General features: G+C 35.6%; 1 protein-coding gene across 3 annotated transcripts in view; it reads left to right on the top strand.

Annotated features, from left to right (window-relative positions):
* The window catches only part of LOC145994643 (murinoglobulin-1-like), a 164,140-nt gene that overhangs the window by 73,905 nt on the left and 66,139 nt on the right, over positions 1 to 24,096 (top strand). For all 3 annotated transcript variants that reach the window (XM_083130742.1, XM_083130739.1, XM_083130741.1), the window contains exons 14-18: positions 11,908 to 12,088; positions 13,461 to 13,689; positions 15,389 to 15,594; positions 17,658 to 17,740; positions 19,282 to 19,397. In XM_083130742.1, the coding sequence (XP_082986868.1) occupies positions 11,908 to 12,088; positions 13,461 to 13,689; positions 15,389 to 15,594; positions 17,658 to 17,740; positions 19,282 to 19,397 (815 nt within the window). The remainder of the gene's footprint in view (positions 1 to 11,907; positions 12,089 to 13,460; positions 13,690 to 15,388; positions 15,595 to 17,657; positions 17,741 to 19,281; positions 19,398 to 24,096) is intronic.

The following is a 24,096-nucleotide window of genomic DNA, read 5'->3' as shown; positions in this document are numbered from 1 at the left end:
AGGTTTATTTTCTTTGTCTGATTTTATTAAGAAAATGTTGTTTTCTTTCAACCAGATCTTGAAGCCATGAACTTTTTTCCCCAACCTTATATGCTCTTTCTCCCGTTCTGTGTATTTTGGACCTCTGTTATTTCTTCTGTTGTATTCAAAATTTAACCGTTCATCAAGAGCATCATGTGTGAGACTTCGTAATTTTCTCTTTTCATCCTCATCATCTAAGAAATTCAGTGCTTTTTCTATTGAAATCACAAAATCTTCTTTGTGTATATAAGCATTACCAATTGCAAATTTCATTCCGAATTGAAAAATTTGTATATACTCATCAGGTACCTCAATATCCGTAAGATTTATAAATAATCTGTTGTCAATGTTCTTAGTTTCTATTTTACCAGTGACATTAACTGCTTCTCTTCTTTCATTGTTGTTGTGTGTAACTTGTTCTTCTTGAATTAGCTGGTAGAATTTCCTATCAAGTCTCCTTTCTGAAAGCTTGCTGTAGTGTTCTACAATTTGTTGTGTAGCTCTGTTTACTTTATCCCATATGAGTGGATGCAAAGAATTTGACAAGGTGATGTGGAGATCATATGTCTTTCGAGAAAGGCTGTCCAATTCTGAGTACGAGTCCCTCATTAGTCGTCCTATCATTAACATTTGTAGCTTGCCTTTAAATTCACTGGTGTAGGTATTACGAGTTCTAACTTTCCACTTCAAAAAATTTGGCACTATATTGTTTAACTTGCATCTTCTCAAAAATCTGATTCTCTGAAGTGTTGTTTGAATCTTGATTTGATATTTCTGGAAGGTACGTACCTCTCTCCCCGTAATAGATGAATAATAGTTTTTCTTGTATGTACGCATTGCTTGCATTATAGAATTATTTTCTTGTAGTTTACGGTTATTACAAGCATAAGAAAACAGTTTTTCTTTGTGACGTTTCAGGAGAACACACGCTCCTTTCATCAGACATTTATTTTCATTTTGACTAAAGATACAGTTATAACAATGGTTAGTAATTTTTAAACAAAAAGAATCCGTTATATAATGGACGTTGTCAATGTTACATTGTTGTAATATAGCAACTTAACTGTGAAAAAAAGCAGTCTGTTGTATTTTTATTTGAGATTTTTTAAATTATGAATCCCAAATATCATCAGGTAATTCAAATTCATCATTGTTTTCACACAGTCTCTTGATGTTTTCTGTTACATTAAATTTCAAAGATGGTGGCTTACTCCATTTGTGAAAAAGAAAACTCCATACTGGATCTACATTACCATTTTCATTATTTAATTTATTCCAGTGTTCTTCTGCAATGAACGAAGCTTCCCAGACATTCAACTCTGTGTTTCCCGTTAATCTTTTTAAAACCCTTCTCTTTTTAATCAAATGTTTCTCTTCGATGATATGAGTTGACAAACCTGTTCTTGGGTTTAGATTTATAATGTCCAAATCGTGTTCGTGCCATCTTATTGCCATTTTCCTTGCTGTTTGTCCCACATAATCCTTTGAACATGAACAACTTATATTATATATTCCTGTGGTTTCCGCATCTGGTAGAGAGTTTCTCATTTTGAATTCATTAAATGTACATTCCAAACTTCTTGGTGATTTAAAAACAATTTTGAAATCAAAACTTCTGAAAATTTTTGCAATTTTATGTGAGAATTCCTTGTGGAATGGAATGCACACAAATTTATTTTCAACAGATTTTTCATCTTTGTCTGTATTTCTCTTTTCCTTTAGTTTTCTTGCTACTTGTTTTTTGATTTGGTTTATTCTGTTAGTGTGAAAGCCATTTTCTTTTGCTATATTAAAAAGCCTTTCTTCTTCATTTTTGATATCCTCATTATTAGAACATAGTCTTTGTGCTCTCAGGAAAAAATTTAAAAATATGTTATCCATTGTTATACGCGAATGTTCTGAATTGGCATGGATGTATTTTTCACCCGCTAATTTTTTTCTATGGACTGATGTTTGAATTGTTGAGTCAGTTGTCTTAATTTGCAGATCAAGGAAAGAAATTACATTGTTATTCATGGGTTCACAAGTGAATTTTATGCGACGATGTGATTCATTTAACAATTTAAATACGTCCATGATGGTGTTATCATTTTTAGCAATAATTAGCACATCATCTACATATCTGATGTAGAGTTTGATATCCGCACCTATTGCATTAACAATTGGAGATTCTATGTAATGAAGGAAAATGCTGGAGATGATTCCGGATACTGGGTTTCCCATTGATAGACCATTACTTTGCTGATAGATTTTGCCATCAAATATAAAGTAATTGTAATTTGCACATACAGTAAACCATCGAACCATTTCCCATGATTCTACTGGGTTAACCTTCATCTCAATAAGCCATCTGTGTAATGCATCTGTGGCACCTTCTATTGGGACACTTGGATATAAATTTTCAACATCAAAACTTGCAATACGATACTCATTATTCCAAACAATATTTTTTAGTTTCTGTTTCACTTCATATGCATTTTTAACACTGAATGGTGTTTGTTGTTTAATTATAGCAAGTCTTTCAACTAAATATTTGGATAGTTTGTATGCAGGATGTGTGAAAGTTGCAATGATGGGTCGTATTGGAGTTCCTGGTTTGTGAGTTTTTGGTAGTCCAAAGGCAATCGGCAGGGTTGAATTTTTGACAATGAGTTTTTTCTTCATTTCCCTTGGTATCGTGATACTGCTTTCAATTACTTTCTTTACCTCATTTATTATTTTATTTATAGGGTTTCGAGAGGTTTCTGTGAAATTGTTTACTTTGAAACATTCTTCCATTTTTTCTTTATAGTCCTTAATTCGGATAAGGACAGGTTTATTTTCTTTGTCTGATTTTATTAAGAAAATGTTGTTTTCTTTCAACCAGATCTTGAAGCCATGAACTTTTTTCCCCAACCTTATATGCTCTTTCTCCCGTTCTGTGTATTTTGGACCTCTGTTATTTCTTCTGTTGTATTCAAAATTTAACCGTTCATCAAGAGCATCATGTGTGAGACTTCGTAATTTTCTCTTTTCATCCTCATCATCTAAGAAATTCAGTGCTTTTTCTATTGAAATCACAAAATCTTCTTTGTGTATATAAGCATTACCAATTGCAAATTTCATTCCGAATTGAAAAATTTGTATATACTCATCAGGTACCTCAATATCCGTAAGATTTATAAATAATCTGTTGTCAATGTTCTTAGTTTCTATTTTACCAGTGACATTAACTGCTTCTCTTCTTTCATTGTTGTTGTGTGTAACTTGTTCTTCTTGAATTAGCTGGTAGAATTTCCTATCAAGTCTCCTTTCTGAAAGCTTGCTGTAGTGTTCTACAATTTGTTGTGTAGCTCTGTTTACTTTATCCCATATGAGTGGATGCAAAGAATTTGACAAGGTGATGTGGAGATCATATGTCTTTCGAGAAAGGCTGTCCAATTCTGAGTACGAGTCCCTCATTAGTCGTCCTATCATTAACATTTGTAGCTTGCCTTTAAATTCACTGGTGTAGGTATTACGAGTTCTAACTTTCCACTTCAAAAAATTTGGCACTATATTGTTTAACTTGCATCTTCTCAAAAATCTGATTCTCTGAAGTGTTGTTTGAATCTTGATTTGATATTTCTGGAAGGTACGTACCTCTCTCCCCGTAATAGATGAATAATAGTTTTTCTTGTATGTACGCATTGCTTGCATTATAGAATTATTTTCTTGTAGTTTACGGTTATTACAAGCATAAGAAAACAGTTTTTCTTTGTGACGTTTCAGGAGAACACACGCTCCTTTCATCAGACATTTATTTTCATTTTGACTAAAGATACAGTTATAACAATGGTTAGTAATTTTTAAACAAAAAGAATCCGTTATATAATGGACGTTGTCAATGTTACATTGTTGTAATATAGCAACTTAACTGTGAAAAAAAGCAGTCTGTTGTATTTTTATTTGAGATTTTTTAAATTATGAATCCCAAATATCATCAGGTAATTCAAATTCATCATTGTTTTCACACAGTCTCTTGATGTTTTCTGTTACATTAAATTTCAAAGATGGTGGCTTACTCCATTTGTGAAAAAGAAAACTCCATACTGGATCTACATTACCATTTTCATTATTTAATTTATTCCAGTGTTCTTCTGCAATGAACGAAGCTTCCCAGACATTCAACTCTGTGTTTCCCGTTAATCTTTTTAAAACCCTTCTCTTTTTAATCAAATGTTTCTCTTCGATGATATGAGTTGACAAACCTGTTCTTGGGTTTAGATTTATAATGTCCAAATCGTGTTCGTGCCATCTTATTGCCATTTTCCTTGCTGTTTGTCCCACATAATCCTTTGAACATGAACAACTTATATTATATATTCCTGTGGTTTCCGCATCTGGTAGAGAGTTTCTCATTTTGAATTCATTAAATGTACATTCCAAACTTCTTGGTGATTTAAAAACAATTTTGAAATCAAAACTTCTGAAAATTTTTGCAATTTTATGTGAGAATTCCTTGTGGAATGGAATGCACACAAATTTATTTTCAACAGATTTTTCATCTTTGTCTGTATTTCTCTTTTCCTTTAGTTTTCTTGCTTCTTGTTTTTTGATTTGGTTTATTCTGTTAGTGTGAAAGCCATTTTCTTTTGCTATATTAAAAAGCCTTTCTTCTTCATTTTTGATATCCTCATTATTAGAACATAGTCTTTGTGCTCTCAGGAAAAAATTTAAAAATATGTTATCCATTGTTATACGCGAATGTTCTGAATTGGCATGGATGTATTTTTCACCCGCTAATTTTTTTCTATGGACTGATGTTTGAATTGTTGAGTCAGTTGTCTTAATTTGCAGATCAAGGAAAGAAATTACATTGTTATTCATGGGTTCACAAGTGAATTTTATGCGACGATGTGATTCATTTAACAATTTAAATATGTCCATGATGGTGTTATCATTTTTAGCAATAATTAGCACATCATCTACATATCTGATGTAGAGTTTGATATCCGCACCTATTGCATTAACAATTGGAGATTCTATGTAATGAAGGAAAATGCTGGAGATGATTCCGGATACTGGGTTTCCCATTGATAGACCATTACTTTGCTGATAGATTTTGCCATCAAATATAAAGTAATTGTAATTTGCACATACAGTAAACCATCGAACCATTTCCCATGATTCTACTGGGTTAACCTTCATCTCAATAAGCCATCTGTGTAATGCATCTGTGGCACCTTCTATTGGGACACTTGGATATAAATTTTCAACATCAAAACTTGCAATACGATACTCATTATTCCAAACAATATTTTTTAGTTTCTGTTTCACTTCATATGCATTTTTAACACTGAATGGTGTTTGTTGTTTAATTATAGCAAGTCTTTCAACTAAATATTTGGATAGTTTGTATGCAGGATGTGTGAAAGTTGCAATGATGGGTCGTATTGGAGTTCCTGGTTTGTGAGTTTTTGGTAGTCCAAAGGCAATCGGCAGGGTTGAATTTTTGACAATGAGTTTTTTCTTCATTTCCCTTGGTATCGTGATACTGCTTTCAATTACTTTCTTTACCTCATTTATTATTTTATTTATAGGGTTTCGAGAGGTTTCTGTGAAATTGTTTACTTTGAAACATTCTTCCATTTTTTCTTTATAGTCCTTAATTCGGATAAGGACAGGTTTATTTTCTTTGTCTGATTTTATTAAGAAAATGTTGTTTTCTTTCAACCAGATCTTGAAGCCATGAACTTTTTTCCCCAACCTTATATGCTCTTTCTCCCGTTCTGTGTATTTTGGACCTCTGTTATTTCTTCTGTTGTATTCAAAATTTAACCGTTCATCAAGAGCATCATGTGTGAGACTTCGTAATTTTCTCTTTTCATCCTCATCATCTAAGAAATTCAGTGCTTTTTCTATTGAAATCACAAAATCTTCTTTGTGTATATAAGCATTACCAATTGCAAATTTCATTCCGAATTGAAAAATTTGTATATACTCATCAGGTACCTCAATATCCGTAAGATTTATAAATAATCTGTTGTCAATGTTCTTAGTTTCTATTTTACCAGTGACATTAACTGCTTCTCTTCTTTCATTGTTGTTGTGTGTAACTTGTTCTTCTTGAATTAGCTGGTAGAATTTCCTATCAAGTCTCCTTTCTGAAAGCTTGCTGTAGTGTTCTACAATTTGTTGTGTAGCTCTGTTTACTTTATCCCATATGAGTGGATGCAAAGAATTTGACAAGGTGATGTGGAGATCATATGTCTTTCGAGAAAGGCTGTCCAATTCTGAGTACGAGTCCCTCATTAGTGAATTCAAAATGAGAAACTCTCTACCAGATGCGGAAACCACAGGAATATATAATATAAGTTGTTCATGTTCAAAGGATTATGTGGGACAAACAGCAAGGAAAATGGCAATAAGATGGCACGAACACGATTTGGACATTATAAATCTAAACCCAAGAACAGGTTTGTCAACTCATATCATCGAAGAGAAACATTTGATTAAAAAGAGAAGGGTTTTAAAAAGATTAACGGGAAACACAGAGTTGAATGTCTGGGAAGCTTCGTTCATTGCAGAAGAACACTGGAATAAATTAAATAATGAAAATGGTAATGTAGATCCAGTATGGAGTTTTCTTTTTCACAAATGGAGTAAGCCACCATCTTTGAAATTTAATGTAACAGAAAACATCAAGAGACTGTGTGAAAACAATGATGAATTTGAATTACCTGATGATATTTGGGATTCATAATTTAAAAAATCTCAAATAAAAATACAACAGACTGCTTTTTTTCACAGTTAAGTTGCTATATTACAACAATGTAACATTGACAACGTCCATTATATAACGGATTCTTTTTGTTTAAAAATTACTAACCATTGTTATAACTGTATCTTTAGTCAAAATGAAAATAAATGTCTGATGAAAGGAGCGTGTGTTCTCCTGAAACGTCACAAAGAAAAACTGTTTTCTTATGCTTGTAATAACCGTAAACTACAAGAAAATAATTCTATAATGCAAGCAATGCGTACATACAAGAAAAACTATTATTCATCTATTACGGGGAGAGAGGTACGTACCTTCCAGAAATATCAAATCAAGATTCAAACAACACTTCAGAGAATCAGATTTTTGAGAAGATGCAAGTTAAACAATATAGTGCCAAATTTTTTGAAGTGGAAAGTTAGAACTCGTAATACCTACACCAGTGAATTTAAAGGCAAGCTACAAATGTTAATGATAGGATGACTAATGAGGGACTCGTACTCAGAATTGGACAGCCTTTCTCGAAAGACATATGATCTCCACATCACCTTGTCAAATTCTTTGCATCCACTCATATGGGATAAAGTAAACAGAGCTACACAACAAATTGTAGAACACTACAGCAAGCTTTCAGAAAGGAGACTTGATAGGAAATTCTACCAGCTAATTCAAGAAGAACAAGTTACACACAACAACAATGAAAGAAGAGAAGCAGTTAATGTCACTGGTAAAATAGAAACTAAGAACATTGACAACAGATTATTTATAAATCTTACGGATATTGAGGTACCTGATGAGTATATACAAATTTTTCAATTCGGAATGAAATTTGCAATTGGTAATGCTTATATACACAAAGAAGATTTTGTGATTTCAATAGAAAAAGCACTGAATTTCTTAGATGATGAGGATGAAAAGAGAAAATTACGAAGTCTCACACATGATGCTCTTGATGAACGGTTAAATTTTGAATACAACAGAAGAAATAACAGAGGTCCAAAATACACAGAACGGGAGAAAGAGCATATAAGGTTGGGGAAAAAAGTTCATGGCTTCAAGATCTGGTTGAAAGAAAACAACATTTTCTTAATAAAATCAGACAAAGAAAATAAACCTGTCCTTATCCGAATTAAGGACTATAAAGAAAAAATGGAAGAATGTTTCAAAGTAAACAATTTCACAGAAACCTCTCGAAACCCTATAAATAAAATAATAAATGAGGTAAAGAAAGTAATTGAAAGCAGTATCACGATACCAAGGGAAATGAAGAAAAAACTCATTGTCAAAAATTCAACCCTGCCGATTGCCTTTGGACTACCAAAAACTCACAAACCAGGAACTCCAATACGACCCATCATTGCAACTTTCACACATCCTGCATACAAACTATCCAAATATTTAGTTGAAAGACTTGCTATAATTAAACAACAAACACCATTCAGTGTTAAAAATGCATATGAAGTGAAACAGAAACTAAAAAATATTGTTTGGAATAATGAGTATCGTATTGCAAGTTTTGATGTTGAAAATTTATATCCAAGTGTCCCAATAGAAGGTGCCACAGATGCATTACACAGATGGCTTATTGAGATGAAGGTTAACCCAGTAGAATCATGGGAAATGGTTCGATGGTTTACTGTATGTGCAAATTACAATTACTTTATATTTGATGGCAAAATCTATCAGCAAAGTAATGGTCTATCAATGGGAAACCCAGTATCCGGAATCATCTCCAGCATTTTCCTTCATTACATAGAATCTCCAATTGTTAATGCAATAGGTGCGGATATCAAACTCTACATCAGATATGTAGATGATGTGCTAATTATTGCTAAAAATGATAACACCATCATGGACGTATTTAAATTGTTAAATGAATCACATCGTCGCATAAAATTCACTTGTGAACCCATGAATAACAATGTAATTTCTTTCCTTGATCTGCAAATTAAGACAACTGACTCAACAATTCAAACATCAGTCCATAGAAAAAAATTAGCGGGTGAAAAATACATCCATGCCAATTCAGAACATTCGCGTATAACAATGGATAACATATTTTTAAATTTTTTCCTGAGAGCACAAAGACTATGTTCTAATAATGAGGATATCAAAAATGAAGAAGAAAGGCTTTTTAATATAGCAAAAGAAAATGGCTTTCACACTAACAGAATAAACCAAATCAAAAAACAAGTAGCAAGAAAACTAAAGGAAAAGAGAAATACAGACAAAGATGAAAAATCTGTTGAAAATAAATTTGTGTGCATTCCATTCCACAAGGAATTCTCACATAAAATTGCAAAAATTTTCAGAAGTTTTGATTTCAAAATTGTTTTTAAATCACCAAGAAGTTTGGAATGTACATTTAATGAATTCAAAATGAGAAACTCTCTACCAGATGCGGAAACCACAGGAATATATAATATAAGTTGTTCATGTTCAAAGGATTATGTGGGACAAACAGCAAGGAAAATGGCAATAAGATGGCACGAACACGATTTGGACATTATAAATCTAAACCCAAGAACAGGTTTGTCAACTCATATCATCGAAGAGAAACATTTGATTAAAAAGAGAAGGGTTTTAAAAAGATTAACGGGAAACACAGAGTTGAATGTCTGGGAAGCTTCGTTCATTGCAGAAGAACACTGGAATAAATTAAATAATGAAAATGGTAATGTAGATCCAGTATGGAGTTTTCTTTTTCACAAATGGAGTAAGCCACCATCTTTGAAATTTAATGTAACAGAAAACATCAAGAGACTGTGTGAAAACAATGATGAATTTGAATTACCTGATGATATTTGGGATTCATAATTTAAAAAATCTCAAATAAAAATACAACAGACTGCTTTTTTTCACAGTTAAGTTGCTATATTACAACAATGTAACATTGACAACGTCCATTATATAACGGATTCTTTTTGTTTAAAAATTACTAACCATTGTTATAACTGTATCTTTAGTCAAAATGAAAATAAATGTCTGATGAAAGGAGCGTGTGTTCTCCTGAAACGTCACAAAGAAAAACTGTTTTCTTATGCTTGTAATAACCGTAAACTACAAGAAAATAATTCTATAATGCAAGCAATGCGTACATACAAGAAAAACTATTTGTTTTAACTCGTTTGTTGTGGTTACGATATGGAACAGTTTACAATTGAGCAACATGCTCTCGTTGTGAAGACATTACCAAAGTGGTGAAAGTGCAACGCAGACAGTGCAAAAACTTGTCTACAGTTCGCAGACTAATGTTGAAGTTTTAGTCAACTGGTTCAGTGTCAACGGTGAAATTGCCTGGGCGGAATCGTTCTCGTCGGACAGAGCAACAAATAATTTTGTGGAGCGTATAAATGCATGCAGACTCATTAGTGGTGGACATATGCCTGACATTGTCTTTCATACGTAAATGGGAGATATTACTATTTTCATGATATTTTCCCTATTTTTATTTAATTTTCTAATTCGGCATCCTATACGGAACACCCTATACTATCTCGTAGCTGTAGTTGAAGCTTAATAGGTTAATGGTAGAGTAATTGGAATAAGCTTGCAATTGGGGCGCATGCAGCTTTTCACTACTTCTCTGGTATCAGTAGTTTCTTAAGTATTTTTGAATTACTGTTAAAGAAGGGGGCAGGGGCGATGCCGAGACTCTTACTGATACTCACCGATACCAGTACTGATGTTGGGAATTTGTTACAATGAAAAGTTGTTCAAAATATTGATTAACGTCATTGTGTAAGTATTCCACTCCAATTATTCAAGAATTACATCAGAATATTAAAATACCTCTTATGTAATCACAAATACATTTATCCCCCCAAAATACTGGTGTACAATTGTGAAAACATTGAAAACTTAGAATTTTGCATAATTTCCAGGATCATTAGACTCTGTGAAAGTGTTGCATGGCATTTTCTCAGGGCCCACGATAGACCAAAGTTCCAAGAAAGTATCGGTCAGTATTGGTAAATAAATTCCAATCAGTACCAATGGTACTGGCTGATACTGATATATCAGCATTGCCATTGCCTCAGCCCTAAAAAATATAATAGGATGTGTTATTTTGATAGAATCCTCTTAATGTTAATTTTTTTTTCAGAAACCATATTAATTAACTATGCATAAGGGCCGTTCAAGTGAAACATAGACAGAGTTGGCAACACTGTAAATATTTGACTGGGTGACTGGGTGGTGCACTGCATGTATTGGTGTATGTAGCAAGAGCACAGAACGTTGTTAGTCTGTGCAAAGTGTCTGCTGGGTAGAAGAGGACGTTCTCATTACGTATGCCCACTCCAAGTGGGCACAATGTGCAATGATCCAATTCTTGCGCAAAGGTGTTGCATAAAGAAAAATCTTTGAATTCAAGTGAGGTACTAGGATTCATGTTTGAAATGTAGTACTGTGATGAAGTGGTATGCTGTGTGTCGAGGAGGATGGGTGCGCATTGTGGATTGATCTACGACCTAGGCATGCATCTGTAATCAGTCAGGAAACAATGGAAGTTGTGGACATGTTAGTAAAAGAAAATTGCCACATAACCATACATGCTTTCAACGGCCTTCAACCCCATGTGCTGGGTCCATTCACAGCATCCTTATCAAAGAACTGGGGTACCGGAAATTGTGTGCCCAATGGGTTCCCCAGAACCTCACCAAGGCTCATTGCAGAGGGTATACAGAAACTTGTTGAGCACTGGGACCACTATCTAAATGATGTTTAGGCTCACTGGGACTGTTCTCAGTATGCTGTCTTGACCCTGTCTATGTTTCCTTTGAACAATCCTTATATAAATTGCAGACAGAGCAATAATATTTTCTTGAGATACTTTTGATATATAACATGAGTAAGATTACTTTAGGATAATTTTTCAGGAAAAATAACAATATTAACATTAGTGGACTTGCTTTCTTGTGATGTGTCTTTCTGTTTCATTATTCTATCAGTAGTGTTAACACACTTATGATTAGTTGAACTTTCAGAGTTCATTAAAGTGCTAATTGGCATGTTAATGAAACAACATTTATTATTATTTTATATCTCATAGTACTGGTATGTTTGGGAAATAAATTTTGTATGTTCACATGGGCCTGCAAAGATAAAATTAATTTAATGACATAATATGTTTCTGTTGCATTTAGTCGAGCTTCCTGGTCTACCTGGTATTGCTGACGTTCAACCCATGGCCCTTCCACCACAACCTATGTCGGTCGCAAGGACTAAGGGCAGGTCATCATATAATTCTAACTCAATCCCCACAACAGCAGTTGAAATTCGGACATTCTTCCCTGAAACTTGGCTCTGGGATCTAGTCTATGTAGGGTGAGTTTTTTCTTCAAGCCGAGTGACAGAAAACATACCTCAGTTTTCTCTTTCATTTGCTCTTTTTTAATCTTGTGGCCATATCTCAACATGTGCTCACTCAGTGCTATTCTTTGATCTTCATCTTTAATGTCTCTTTTATGTTCCTTAATAATCTCATTGATAAGAGAAGAGGGGAAATTGAAATAGAGAGAAAAGTTGCAGAAATGAAGCACATCTGCTTCTACAACGGGAGAGAAAATGAACAAGAATGAAGAGGAAATTGGAACAAAATAGGTGGAGCCACTTTCAATTTTCAGTGGAAGATTTTAACTTACCAGGCCTGTTATAGGTAAATGTGAAGGCCAGTGCCATAAGGAGGAGGGAAGAGGTCACAGGATAAAGGGGAAGGAAAGAATAACCAGTTGTAACACCTGGGGAGATACAGCAAAGTGGAAAATATAGTTTTGCTAGAAAGAAACAAGGACAGAAACTAAATATTCCTTAGAATGTAAGTGACTAGTCTTGTAAGGTTGTGTGTTTATCTTGGCTTGAGAACGTTATGGAAAACCAGGAGAAAACATCGCAGGAAAAATAAAAACCACTTAATATAACTACACCTCGTATAAAAAAATAATCATCCGATTTCAAGTGCACTGGCACCTTGAGCTTCCTCAACATAGGGAGCTTACCGATCTGGCTTTACACCATTGGCCACTGAGGTTGCCAGATTGTGATTTTTTCTTTGGGGGGGGGGACTCATGAAAGAGACTATGTATGTGCACCCTTCCAAGAACTGTAGATGAGCTGCTAAACCTCATAACAACAGCAGTGAATGCAGTAAAACCAAACATGCTTGCTCAAGTATGGTATGAATTTGACTATCGTATGGATGTATGCCGTGCATTCAGAGGTAGGCATACTGAGCATTTGTAAAAATTGTGTAACTAAAACTCTTTATATTCCAACATGTATTTCGCAACTTACTGCAAGTTTCTATGTTCATTGGTTTCCTTAATATAGCCTATTGAATTGGATGATTCTTTTTAATACACCCTGTATATTATATTATTTTCCATCCATAAATTAATTGTTTATTAAATATCACACAATTAATTTTATTATTACTACATAGACATGGTTTTTGTGACTAAGGAGCTAAGATCTTTTGAATTCATCTGAACATTTATGGCTATAGGTCTAGCATACATTTTTTGCCCCAGACCCCGCAACTGCATGGGACATAGGTGAGTGTTCTTTTAGCCCCTTTATTTGGACTGGCTTTGTTGACTAGATTTTTGAAATTCAGTGTTGTTTAATCAAATTTACAGAACCATTAGAATGATTAATTAATAGCCTCTTCTGATAAATAGTGATTTATATAATTTTGCAGGAAGGAGGGTGGAGTTGAATTGGAACAAGAGCTGCCACACAGTATCACTGAATGGGTTGGCAACACGTTTTGCATCTCCCAGCATGCAGGACTTGGCATATCACCTCCAGCACACATTAAAGCATTCCAGCCATTTTTCTTGGACTGCCACATGCCATATTCGGTCAAGAGAGGAGAAGTGGCTCACCTTAAAGTCTCTGTGTTTAATTATTTGTCTGAAAGCTTACCGGTAAGTTCATAATGCAATCTAATCGTACTGTTAATATTTCCATGTATGCAAGAACAAAAAGAGACACACGAACAGTGTGTATTTCATGTATTGCAAAAACCATTAAATTGATGACGATGATGATTTGATGATTTTTGTTATTTAGCGTTGCTTTTCTGCCACTTTTGGCTAATCGTGACAATGAGGATGAGTGGTGATATCATGAAATGGATGAAGAGATATTCACAAAGAACACCCATGCTCAGACTGGGATTCAAATCAGGGACCCCTGGCATCATAGCATTCTGTGCTAACCATTCTGCTCAGGAAGTCGGCGTGAGACCATTAAAACAGATGATAAAACTAGTTGACATATTGAAACATATCTATTAGATTTTTGTTCTTTTGCATTATTTTCTGACTTTAAATGAGAAAACGGTGAAGGAACTTTTGCAAAGAAACACCCATGCTCAGGCCAGGACTTGATCCTGATACCTTCAGTGGCAAGATTACGAGTTGAACACCCAAATATATTTGGCAACCAAGACAACATAGTTATAACTGAAAATTTACGTCACAATACAACTGAATTAATTAGCCATTCAGCATGAAAAATTAGACACTGGCGTTATGACGCTATGGTGACAAATTGAAGTTTCATTGAAGCTAGCATTGGTGGCAATATGGGTTGTTTGAGTGTTAGGACAAAATCTTGCAATGTGATGCTTGCAAGAGGAACTGTAGACTTACTTCTCTCTTAAATGCTTGTTGAGATAGTTGATAGCACTGCTGAGCATACTCTAAAGTACAGTTCTGTGAATTTGCTTCTCTGCCCCAGAGACATGACACCAACTTTCTTGATAAATCTGGCTTGGTTAGTCCTGCAGGGCATGATCCATCTTTGTTCTTTTTTTTGTATTTTCTTTCTAATACTGATTTGTTGAAATGAAGACAAGTACATGTGAATATATATTTATTTTTATTTACCTGAAAGATGTAAAATACTTTGCTTATAAAGGTTTCTTGAAGTTTTAGAAAAGGTATATGATAAATATCTTGTGGTACTAAGTACTTGAAACAAGGATTTTAACTTTCCCTTTAGCAAGTCGAGAGTTCCAGTTGCGAGATTCGCTGTTAAAAATAGCTTGCTGGAAGTTTTGTCATGCTTATAAATGTAATGTAGATAGAGCTTGTAAATTCCCTGTGAAAAATATACAATGGTGTAATACAGTACATGTTTTCTGTGAATATTCAGGATAAATGAATCAGTGATGTTAAAAAATTTCATCATAATAGGTTTACAGCAAGAGATGAATATGAATGTACGTAGTAAATTCTGAGTGTGATTTAAATAATCATTGTAAGAAGGGCACTGTTGTTTTGTTTTCTATTTGTTACAGCTTTTTTTATATTTATTTTTTTATGTTGGTCTTACTTTATGTATTTGTTATCTTTACTATGGGCATGTGAATTTTTCAGTTAACATGACTTGCAAATTTTTAGCAGTTTGTAGTTTCATTGTCCTTACAAGTTTCAAGTTGAAAAATTGTTTCTGATTTTAGACTAATTTATTAATTAACAATTTTCTGCTAACTGTTTTTTAAAACACAGTATTTACATCATATAATACTTTACTTGCTATGATATTTAGCATAAAATATTTTGAACCAATTTATTTATAAACTGATCATTTGTTGCACACCTCATTAATTTTTTGCAGGTAAAATTATCATTTGAAGACAATAATGACATAGAATTGCTTTCTGAGCAACCTTTCATTCAGACTTGCATTGAGGACAAAGGAAACTTTGTTCACACCTTTAGAATTAAGCCTACATCTATTGGAGAAATAAATATTACTGTATCAGCGGAAGTTGATGACATGTATCCTGAACCTTGTGGGCCTGACTTTTTAATTAGCAAGAGGTGAGGAAATAATTTAGAATTATACTAGTTGTGCTAAACTGTTCTTACAGTAAATTGAACTGAACTGATGTTTCAGTTAATATAAGTTTTATCGATACTTTAATGTGTCAGTTTTAATTTAATTACTGATACTAGATGTTTCATTAACTCCGTAAATTACTGTATGCAACTATAACATGTTTTGTTGTAGAAAATCAAACTGTGTATTTAGACATTTACTCCACAAATCAGAGGACATGAATTATACCTTTATTTTTATAAAATAAAAAAACAAATTGCAGGAAAATAGGCTCACGGCTGCAGGGTGCATACATACAAGGAAGAGTCAAATGAAATCCTTAATTTGTTTTTGTTTCTTATCTAAAGGGTGTTCCGTACAGGCTGCCGAATTTGAATCGAGTGCTATTGTTTTGTTTTGAGATTGGCAGACCTGTTCTTAACAATGTTGGCATGTGTTGTCATGCCGATTGATGTAGCCTCAATTGTTTTGACTCGTTTCTTGTGGTTTCCTTCCGAAAATCCTTGAATAATCCAGGAGCGTGAAATCCATCCATCCGCTGAGAACGACTGTGTGGTGTTGGTTTTGGGAGGTGGAGTGTGATCTTACACCTTGTGATTTCTTCTTATGGGGGTTTGTGAAATCACAGGTGTACGCCAACAAACCATGAACCATTTTGGAACTGAAGGCGGAAATCATGCGGGTGATTGGAGGCATCAGGACAGACATCTGCGAGAGGGTTATCAATAATTTTGTGGAGCGTATAAATGCATGCAGACTCAGTAGGGATGGACATATGCCTGGCATTATCTTTCATACGTAAATGGGAGATGTTACTGCTTACATATATGTGAAATGTAACTATTTTCATGATATTTTCCCTATTTTTATTTAATTTTCTAATTTGGCATCCTATACGGAACACCCTATAGTAGAGTTCTGTTTGTAAGGTTGCACAAGTTTGCTGCACAGACCTATTGCTGATCTACGTATATTTTCAACTTTGAGTAAGTGCCTTAAGAAGAACAAGTCTTTGGAGTCCACTTGCAGTGACTTATGAGCCATTGCGAAATCCTTTCCACCAATCTGCCTGCCAACTGAGGTCATTGTTGAACTTTCTCCTCCATTAGTAAACTTGATGGTGTGGTAAGCATGCACAGAAATTTTGAATTTTCGTTTGCGAGAAATTTCTGTTTTAGGCTGACGGAAGGCAAGAAACCACTCCTCTTCACTGGTGCAAGTGTGTATAGGAGGCGCCATCTTTAAGATATTTTTGAAGCTCACTTGATTAGTGTTCCAGCCTTGTGGTCGTTTTGTAAATAACAGTTCATACCTCACGTAAATTTGAGGTGTATACAGTCTGCCCTACAATTTTTATTGGACTTTTAAGATTTTCATTTGAGTCATGTAATATATAGGAATAGTAGATAGGCTATTACTGAAAAACGCTAAAAAAAAGCATGCCTATATCGATCAATACTAATCAAAGAAGCCAATTACTTTGTTCCATACCTAATATATATATTGTAGTATGTTATTATTTTCATAATTTACTTTATTCTGTATGAAGACTAAATGCATACTACATTAAATGTGGTTTAATAAATAAATAAAAAAGTAAGCAAAAAATGCAGGCTCAAACTGTGCCATTGCTCTACTACTACTTACATAGTACATCTCCTGTGTGTGTCAAAACATAAGGTGATATATCTACAACTCTACAATGGGAGAAACTAGGCACCAATGATATCAACAGTGTTTCAACGGCACCAGATCCGATTGCAGCAGGACTGGTAACATAGCGGAAGCAACAATCAGGCAACACCGGTAGCTCAGTTCGTAGAACAATGGTAGGACCTGGGTTTAGTTCCTGGTCGAGCCTGTATTTCTTTGCTCACATTTCTAACAAGTACCTACATCTTCTGTGTATACCAAATAATATGGTTATATCTAAATGTACAAAATGTTTGGAAAAAGTATAATTTTCCAATTACGTCATTTCATGATGTATGGCAACAAATGATTACATTTCATGAATTAAATAGCATGCACATTTGTTTTTCAGAGATGTACTTATCAAACCTTTGCGGGTGGAGCCAGAAGGATTCCCAGTTGAAGTTGTAAAATCTTCATTTGTGTGTCCAAAAGGTAAGGCATTTTCTTAACCCGTTAATTTTTTTTGTTAGAAATATATGGGAAAATAAATTTTCATTCTAAAGCTTTGTTGGAATTCCTTTGTTGTTTTCAAGATAAAAATTATTTGAGTACATTGGAATCCCGATTTCATGTTTCCAGATTTTACATTTTCCTAATTATATAAGGGTTGCCCAAATGAAAGTGAGACTCTTCGTTTTTTCTATAATGATTTATTGGTTGGAATATATGAACATGCAGGAAGTAGAAGTTATCTACACATAGTCACCCTCTCTGTTCAAGCTAGTGTCCCAGCTCATCACAAGAGTATGGATACCCTGAGTGAAGGACGTCCGTGGTTGACTACGGAACCATTCTTCAACGGCGTCATGGACCTCAGCATCGTTGGCGGACCGTCGGCCCTTCAGATGGTTTTTAGTGGCCTGAAGATGTGGTAGTCGAAGGGCAAGAGATCGGGGCTCTAAGGAGGATGGTCGAGGACTTCCCAGTGGAAACGTCACAGCAGATCACGGCATACCTGTGCAACATGAGGGCAACATTTACTCTTGAGGGTCGATTACAGTTTGTTTAGGCTAGTGCAGTATGTGGTTGCGTCCAGCCAATCCAAAAGCAATGGGTTCTTCTCGTCGAAGAAAAAAGTGAGCATCACTTTTCTAGCTTTGACGGAGGAATGAGCCTTTTTTGGGCTCCACTAACACCTTCTGCCTTCAAAAATTGAATAACTGCTCGCTGGACCTGTTTGGACGAATCCATGTTGTGAACGTGCTTCTGCACGTGTAAACAACACACTGCACCATCAGATCATACTAGGTATGCATACGATGTATGCTTTCTTACATACAACGCCACCTACCAAAGCAAACACAAAGCTGTGTGTAGTTAAGCTGCAATGCTACGACAAAAGTCTTAGTTTCATTTGCGCAACCCTTATATATTCAACCTTCATTGTTTCAATAAAGCAACAGCTGACCTCTGTGGCATAATTGTTAGCACAGCTGATATGATGCCAGGGTTTCCGCGTTCGAATCCTGGCATTTTCTTTGCGAGTGTACCTTCATCATTTCATCATATAATCACTCAGCGTCAGAGCTGTAACATTTCAGTTGTCATGGCATTACCACACTGGAGACCTGGGTTCGTTTCCTGGCTTTCCAGATCTCAGATTTCCAACAATATCCCTGAAAAAGCAGGTCTGTGGTCATCCAGCCTCTCATCACCTGGGGACAACCTCTTGGAAAGTAACGGTGGCCAAAGCATGGTGCTGATCACATCACATCTACTTTGGCCAAGATGGAGCATATTTGGCACATTACTTCCACACGTCCTATGTGCTTTCATGGCACGGGGGTGGGGGTGGGGGGCTATTTCTTTTCATTATACAATTAAGTTGTAGTTAATATTCACATCATGCATGAAAACTAACTTAAAACTAATCTTTAAGTAATGTTCGAATGGTTCATATTGTAAAAGATCTTTTGTTTTTTTCTGTTTTTATTCCTTTATTATGTGTAATAATTAGTAAATTATCCTTTCAGATTTTGCTGAAGACTCCATAATCACCTGGAGTTTAAGTTTGCCAGCTGATATTGTTGAAGATTCTGCTCGAGCTCAAGTATCTGTTATTGGAGATTTACTTGGACCAGCTATTGAGGTCAGTATATATTGTACAAACATTTGCTATTAAGCGAGGCAATTACTATTCAGGGTTTAAACTGTAGAAAGTTAAGGCTTCATCAAGTTGATGACTCTTAAATACGAAAAGCTTTCCCCTACTACCTTTTAAGAAGTGATGCACCTGACACACTCAGTACCTTCAGTTGGCCTTCACCTGTCGGGGAACAGATACTGACTGTGTTGAATTTTAGTCCAGCTGATTCGTTATTTGCGGTTCTTTGATCTCTGTAGTTGTTCAGTTGAAGAGTTAGCTTTAACGTAAGCGCAATGCATAGATGGACAGAAGTCATGTGCTTTGTTTTGCTGTATTATGTAGCTATATCTGTAAAAGTTGAAAACATATTTTATTTCTCTATGTAAATGTTGCAAGAGGCACGTTTCAACATATTTAACTGTTATTGTGCAAAACTAAATGGATACCACTCGCACTGAAAGAAATATAAGAAATGATTCATGGAATGGATGTGACAGGTGACTGTGAACGTGCGAGTTTCAGTGACTCTGAAGAGACATAGAAACTGATGATTCTGTGTTGACAGACGTCGACAACTACGATGTTGATCTAAAGTTTTATCCTCACAGTGTAACAAAGAAACCTCATAATGCTCCAGATTCCAGGTTTGAAGTGGAATCTTGCAATGAACAAAATTAACCATCTTGGAATGTGCAGCTTACCGCGCATGCTACGTTTGCCTATGGCAGAAATATTAAATGTGAATATGCTTACAAATGAAACATGTGAAAGAAACAAGGAAACGCTAGATCTTTGTCTTGTGACCAAGAAAGAAAAGGAGGATGACGAAAGTGTTTTGCAACAATTGTACCAAAGCAATATGTGTTTATTGCTAATATTATAACAAACTAATTTATTCATAATTGGGAAAGGAGAGCAAGATCCAATGAGGATGTGGCAGTGGCCACTGAAATTAATAGAACGAAGAAGAAAAAAACAATTTCGCGGATAAAGTGAGTACTAGTTTCTCCGTATTTAAACTAATTTATGTTATTGGTCAAATTTGATTGCCAATAATACTATATCTTTAAAACAAGAAAGTTATGTCATAAAAATCACTGTCTTAGCTTCAGTGTTCCTGATTTTTCACGTTAGGTCCCTAGGGTTAGTGACCATATTTCTGGTACTAAACAAAGAACTCCAATTCTTGTCTAAATATCTTGAATTAATATAATTAACAAATAAGAACTTGTAATGTGGGAAAATGTATAATTCGGGAAATTTTTATAACATTTTGCTTCACTGAAACCAGAAAGATAAAATGTTTAAAGTGGGGAAAACATAAATTTGTGATTTTGCTGTATATAAGTTTTTTTTTAATTTGGTGGTATTAGCTCTTAACTGTATGATGAATTTGTCACAAAACTGGCATGTGCAGGTCAAACTGACCCTGATATTTTTTCTTTAATTTTTACAAGCATAAGACCATAAATAAGACAAACAATATTTTTACTCATTATTTATCATGTGATTGCACATAAAGCAAAAATAATTTACACAAATATGTTTTATTTCCACACATTAGAAAGAAAAACATTTAATACTTTATATAAGTACTGAAAATATTTTCAATCAAATTACTGATTTTATAGAAACAGTTGCATCAAATTGTAGATATGATTGGACACATAAGCAAATCTTAGGTTGAGAGCCTCCACGATGGCATAGTGATAATATTTTTGCCTTGTAAGCAATGGGCCCCAGGTTTGAAACCCGATGGAGGCACATAGTGGTTTGGATTCCACTTTAAACTGTAGGTCCAGTCCCGATTAGTCTTATTGTGCATAAAGTGGACTTAAAACACAAACTCACTCATTCTAATCTAGTGTTAAAAGTGAAATATATTTTTGTTCGATTTTGCTCTTCTTGGGTCACTTGACATTCATTGCTTGACTCCTTTGTCTTCCTTTCCATTTTGGAGGTGCAAATGTAGCATTTTTTCCTTTTTCCTGATACCTTGGGAGGAAACGCAATACCGAGAATCTGACTCATCACCTGTTGGAGTTTAAGAGGACAATAATCATTCCAAATGCACCTTAAGATATTTGGCTTGGCTAGTTGAGGTCCCTAGTTTCCATCAAGAGGGTATTTTTTTTAACATTTTCAGCATTTACAGAATAATGGCGAATGTAGCCACTCACTCCAGCAATGTCTAGTATGACACAGAAGATAGCCATTGGCCAGCATTATTACACACCAACACGGACACTTCAAGAGACAAGTTCTTTGCATAGAACAAAAAGTGTCACTACAGAAGGTTGTTTCACGTCGATGGTAACGATTTCGATCACCAGGGAGCAGCACATAGTCACAGCACAGAGCAGCCAGAGCCGATAGGACGAAAGTACTGTGTGTTGACTTGCAAAGAAGACGGTTGGTGTGTGTGTGAGTGTTTATATGGCACCGAAAATTTCAGTCTTTTGGGAGGGGTACATCTGTGCCCTTTCCGACGTTGGTTATAGTTATAGCCAGATAATTAAACAGTGCCAGACGAAAGCCTTCCATGTGTCAAAGAAGGGCATCAACACAGTGTTGAATCGCCATAAAGCTTGCACCGTACCTGTTGCTGGAACCAGTCAAAGTGGGCCTCGGTCATATCGGAAGCCCAAGCGTTCCCCCGATGTTGTGCGGAAAGTGAGATCCTTGGTGCGACGTGAAAACCCTGCAACGCAAAGAGCGATTGCACAGGCAGTGCAATGTTCCCCTGCAACTGTAAATCGCATCATAGCCCAGGATTTACAACTAGTGCGGAAGCACAAGGCTCAAGTTCATAAGCTGCGTGCCTCACATGTCCAGGAGAGGAAGACCAACAGTCGGAAGCTCTACGAACGCCATCTGGCTGGGGACCGCTGGAAGTATGTGGTGTCCCTGGATGAAGCATGGGTGTACCTGTCGGGATGTGATAAAAAAAGGGCCATCTACTATCGTCCACGTGATGCAAGAGGTCGATCTGAGTGGGTACGTGAATGTGCTGAAAGTTTTCCACGTGGGTTCATGGTTGTTGGTGGTTACTGCTATAACGGCAAACTTCCACTGCGCAGAGTGGACAAAAAGGCTAAAATAAATGCAGCCTATTACCAGACGAATATTTTGGATCCACTTTACAGACATGATATCCCTTCTCTCTATGGCAGCGACACATCTCGCGTTGTCATCCACCAGGACAAGGCATCCAGTCATACGGCAAAGTCCACGCAGGCATACATGGATCGGATGGCACGTGAAACGGGCATTCACGCAATCCCCTTTACAGACATTCCTGTGAAATCCCCCGATGCCTCTCCCATGGATTTTTGTGGGTTTCCGTTGTTGAAACGAGCCTTGGGAAGCAGACGGCCCCGCACAATTGAGGGTCTTTGGAAAGCTTGTCAGGAGGAATGGGATCGTTTGGACCAATGTGTTCTTCAACGCAGTCTCCTCCAATGGAAACTTCGCTGCAGGGCCATTGCTGCAAGACAGGGGTATCAAGTGGAGCACCACCGCTGGTGGCGTCACGGATTTTCTTAAGGTGAGGTGGGTTCTAACTTTGTTACCATGGACGTGAAACGACCTTCTGTATTACCGCCACAATCACTATCATTTTCAACGTGTTCATTTTCTGTATCATGTTCATTGTCATGCACATTATCTTTCCAATCCAATAAATCACTTCAGCTGTTGTGGAATGGTTTGAACCCTGGAATGGGCATGGGTGTTCTTTGTGCATGCCTCTTCATCAATTTCATCATAGCATCACTCATCCTCATCTTCATGTTGAGTTAAAAGTGGCGGACAGTTAAGTAAAAGCAAACTAAATCAATAAATCACTTTCAGTGGCAGCAGTCATCCCTTGATTTATTCAGAGCAGCAATAATTGTTTCCTCATGAAAAGCTATGTTTTGTCTTGAACTGGCTACCAAAGTCACTACAAATATTCTTCTACACTAAGCAAAAAGGTTACAAAATAACAGCAATAAACAGAAAAAATAAATTGGATGTGTTCATAAAATGAAATTGTATCTTGATAAGAAAATGTAACATTTATGGTATGGAGCAGGTCAGGCAACCCAGGCACACTCTTGACAATCAGTAGAGCTCAACCAAGATAAAAAAAACTCTGGCAAACATGTGAACTGAAGTGGAAAGTCATTTCTAATTTCTTTTATTTTCCCTTCCCTTGTGTCCGAGTGCTTTGGTGTTGCCTTAGGTGTAAAGCTCCCCCCCACTCGCTTCACTGTCAAAAGCTCAAGAACATTCAATATTACATTTCTGCTTTCTCTGTATACAGTTTTCCCCTTCATGATGATACAAATACTTGGCACTGAATAAAGGTGACAAGATGTTTTGAAGAACCCTGCACATTTTTGGCAGTATCATCCATTCTCCCTCTGTAAACTTACTGATGAAACTTTGATGAAGGGGGTACTGTACCCCCCACAAATCGAGTTGTACCCCCTGTACACCCCATTGGTAATTTGACAGCAGACGCAAGGTGCTACTGTTAAAAGAACATATTTTCAATTTACCCAATCAAAGAAGTGTATATTGTTTATAACTTATAAGCATTATCTTCCTTACCACAAAAATTCAAACTATTGTAAACTTATTCTACTACATTGTGCTTGCTACTAGTTAGTTTATTGATTTATGTTATTGGGAACCTCTTTAAGGGGATGAACATTGT

The sequence above is a fragment of the Lepisma saccharinum genome, chromosome 11, assembly GCF_977018435.1.
Source record: "Lepisma saccharinum chromosome 11, izLepSacc3.1, whole genome shotgun sequence".
NCBI lineage: Eukaryota > Metazoa > Arthropoda > Insecta > Zygentoma > Lepismatidae > Lepisma > Lepisma saccharinum.
The sequence above is the reverse complement of the archived record's forward strand: the minus strand, read 5'-3'. Positions and strand labels throughout refer to the sequence as shown.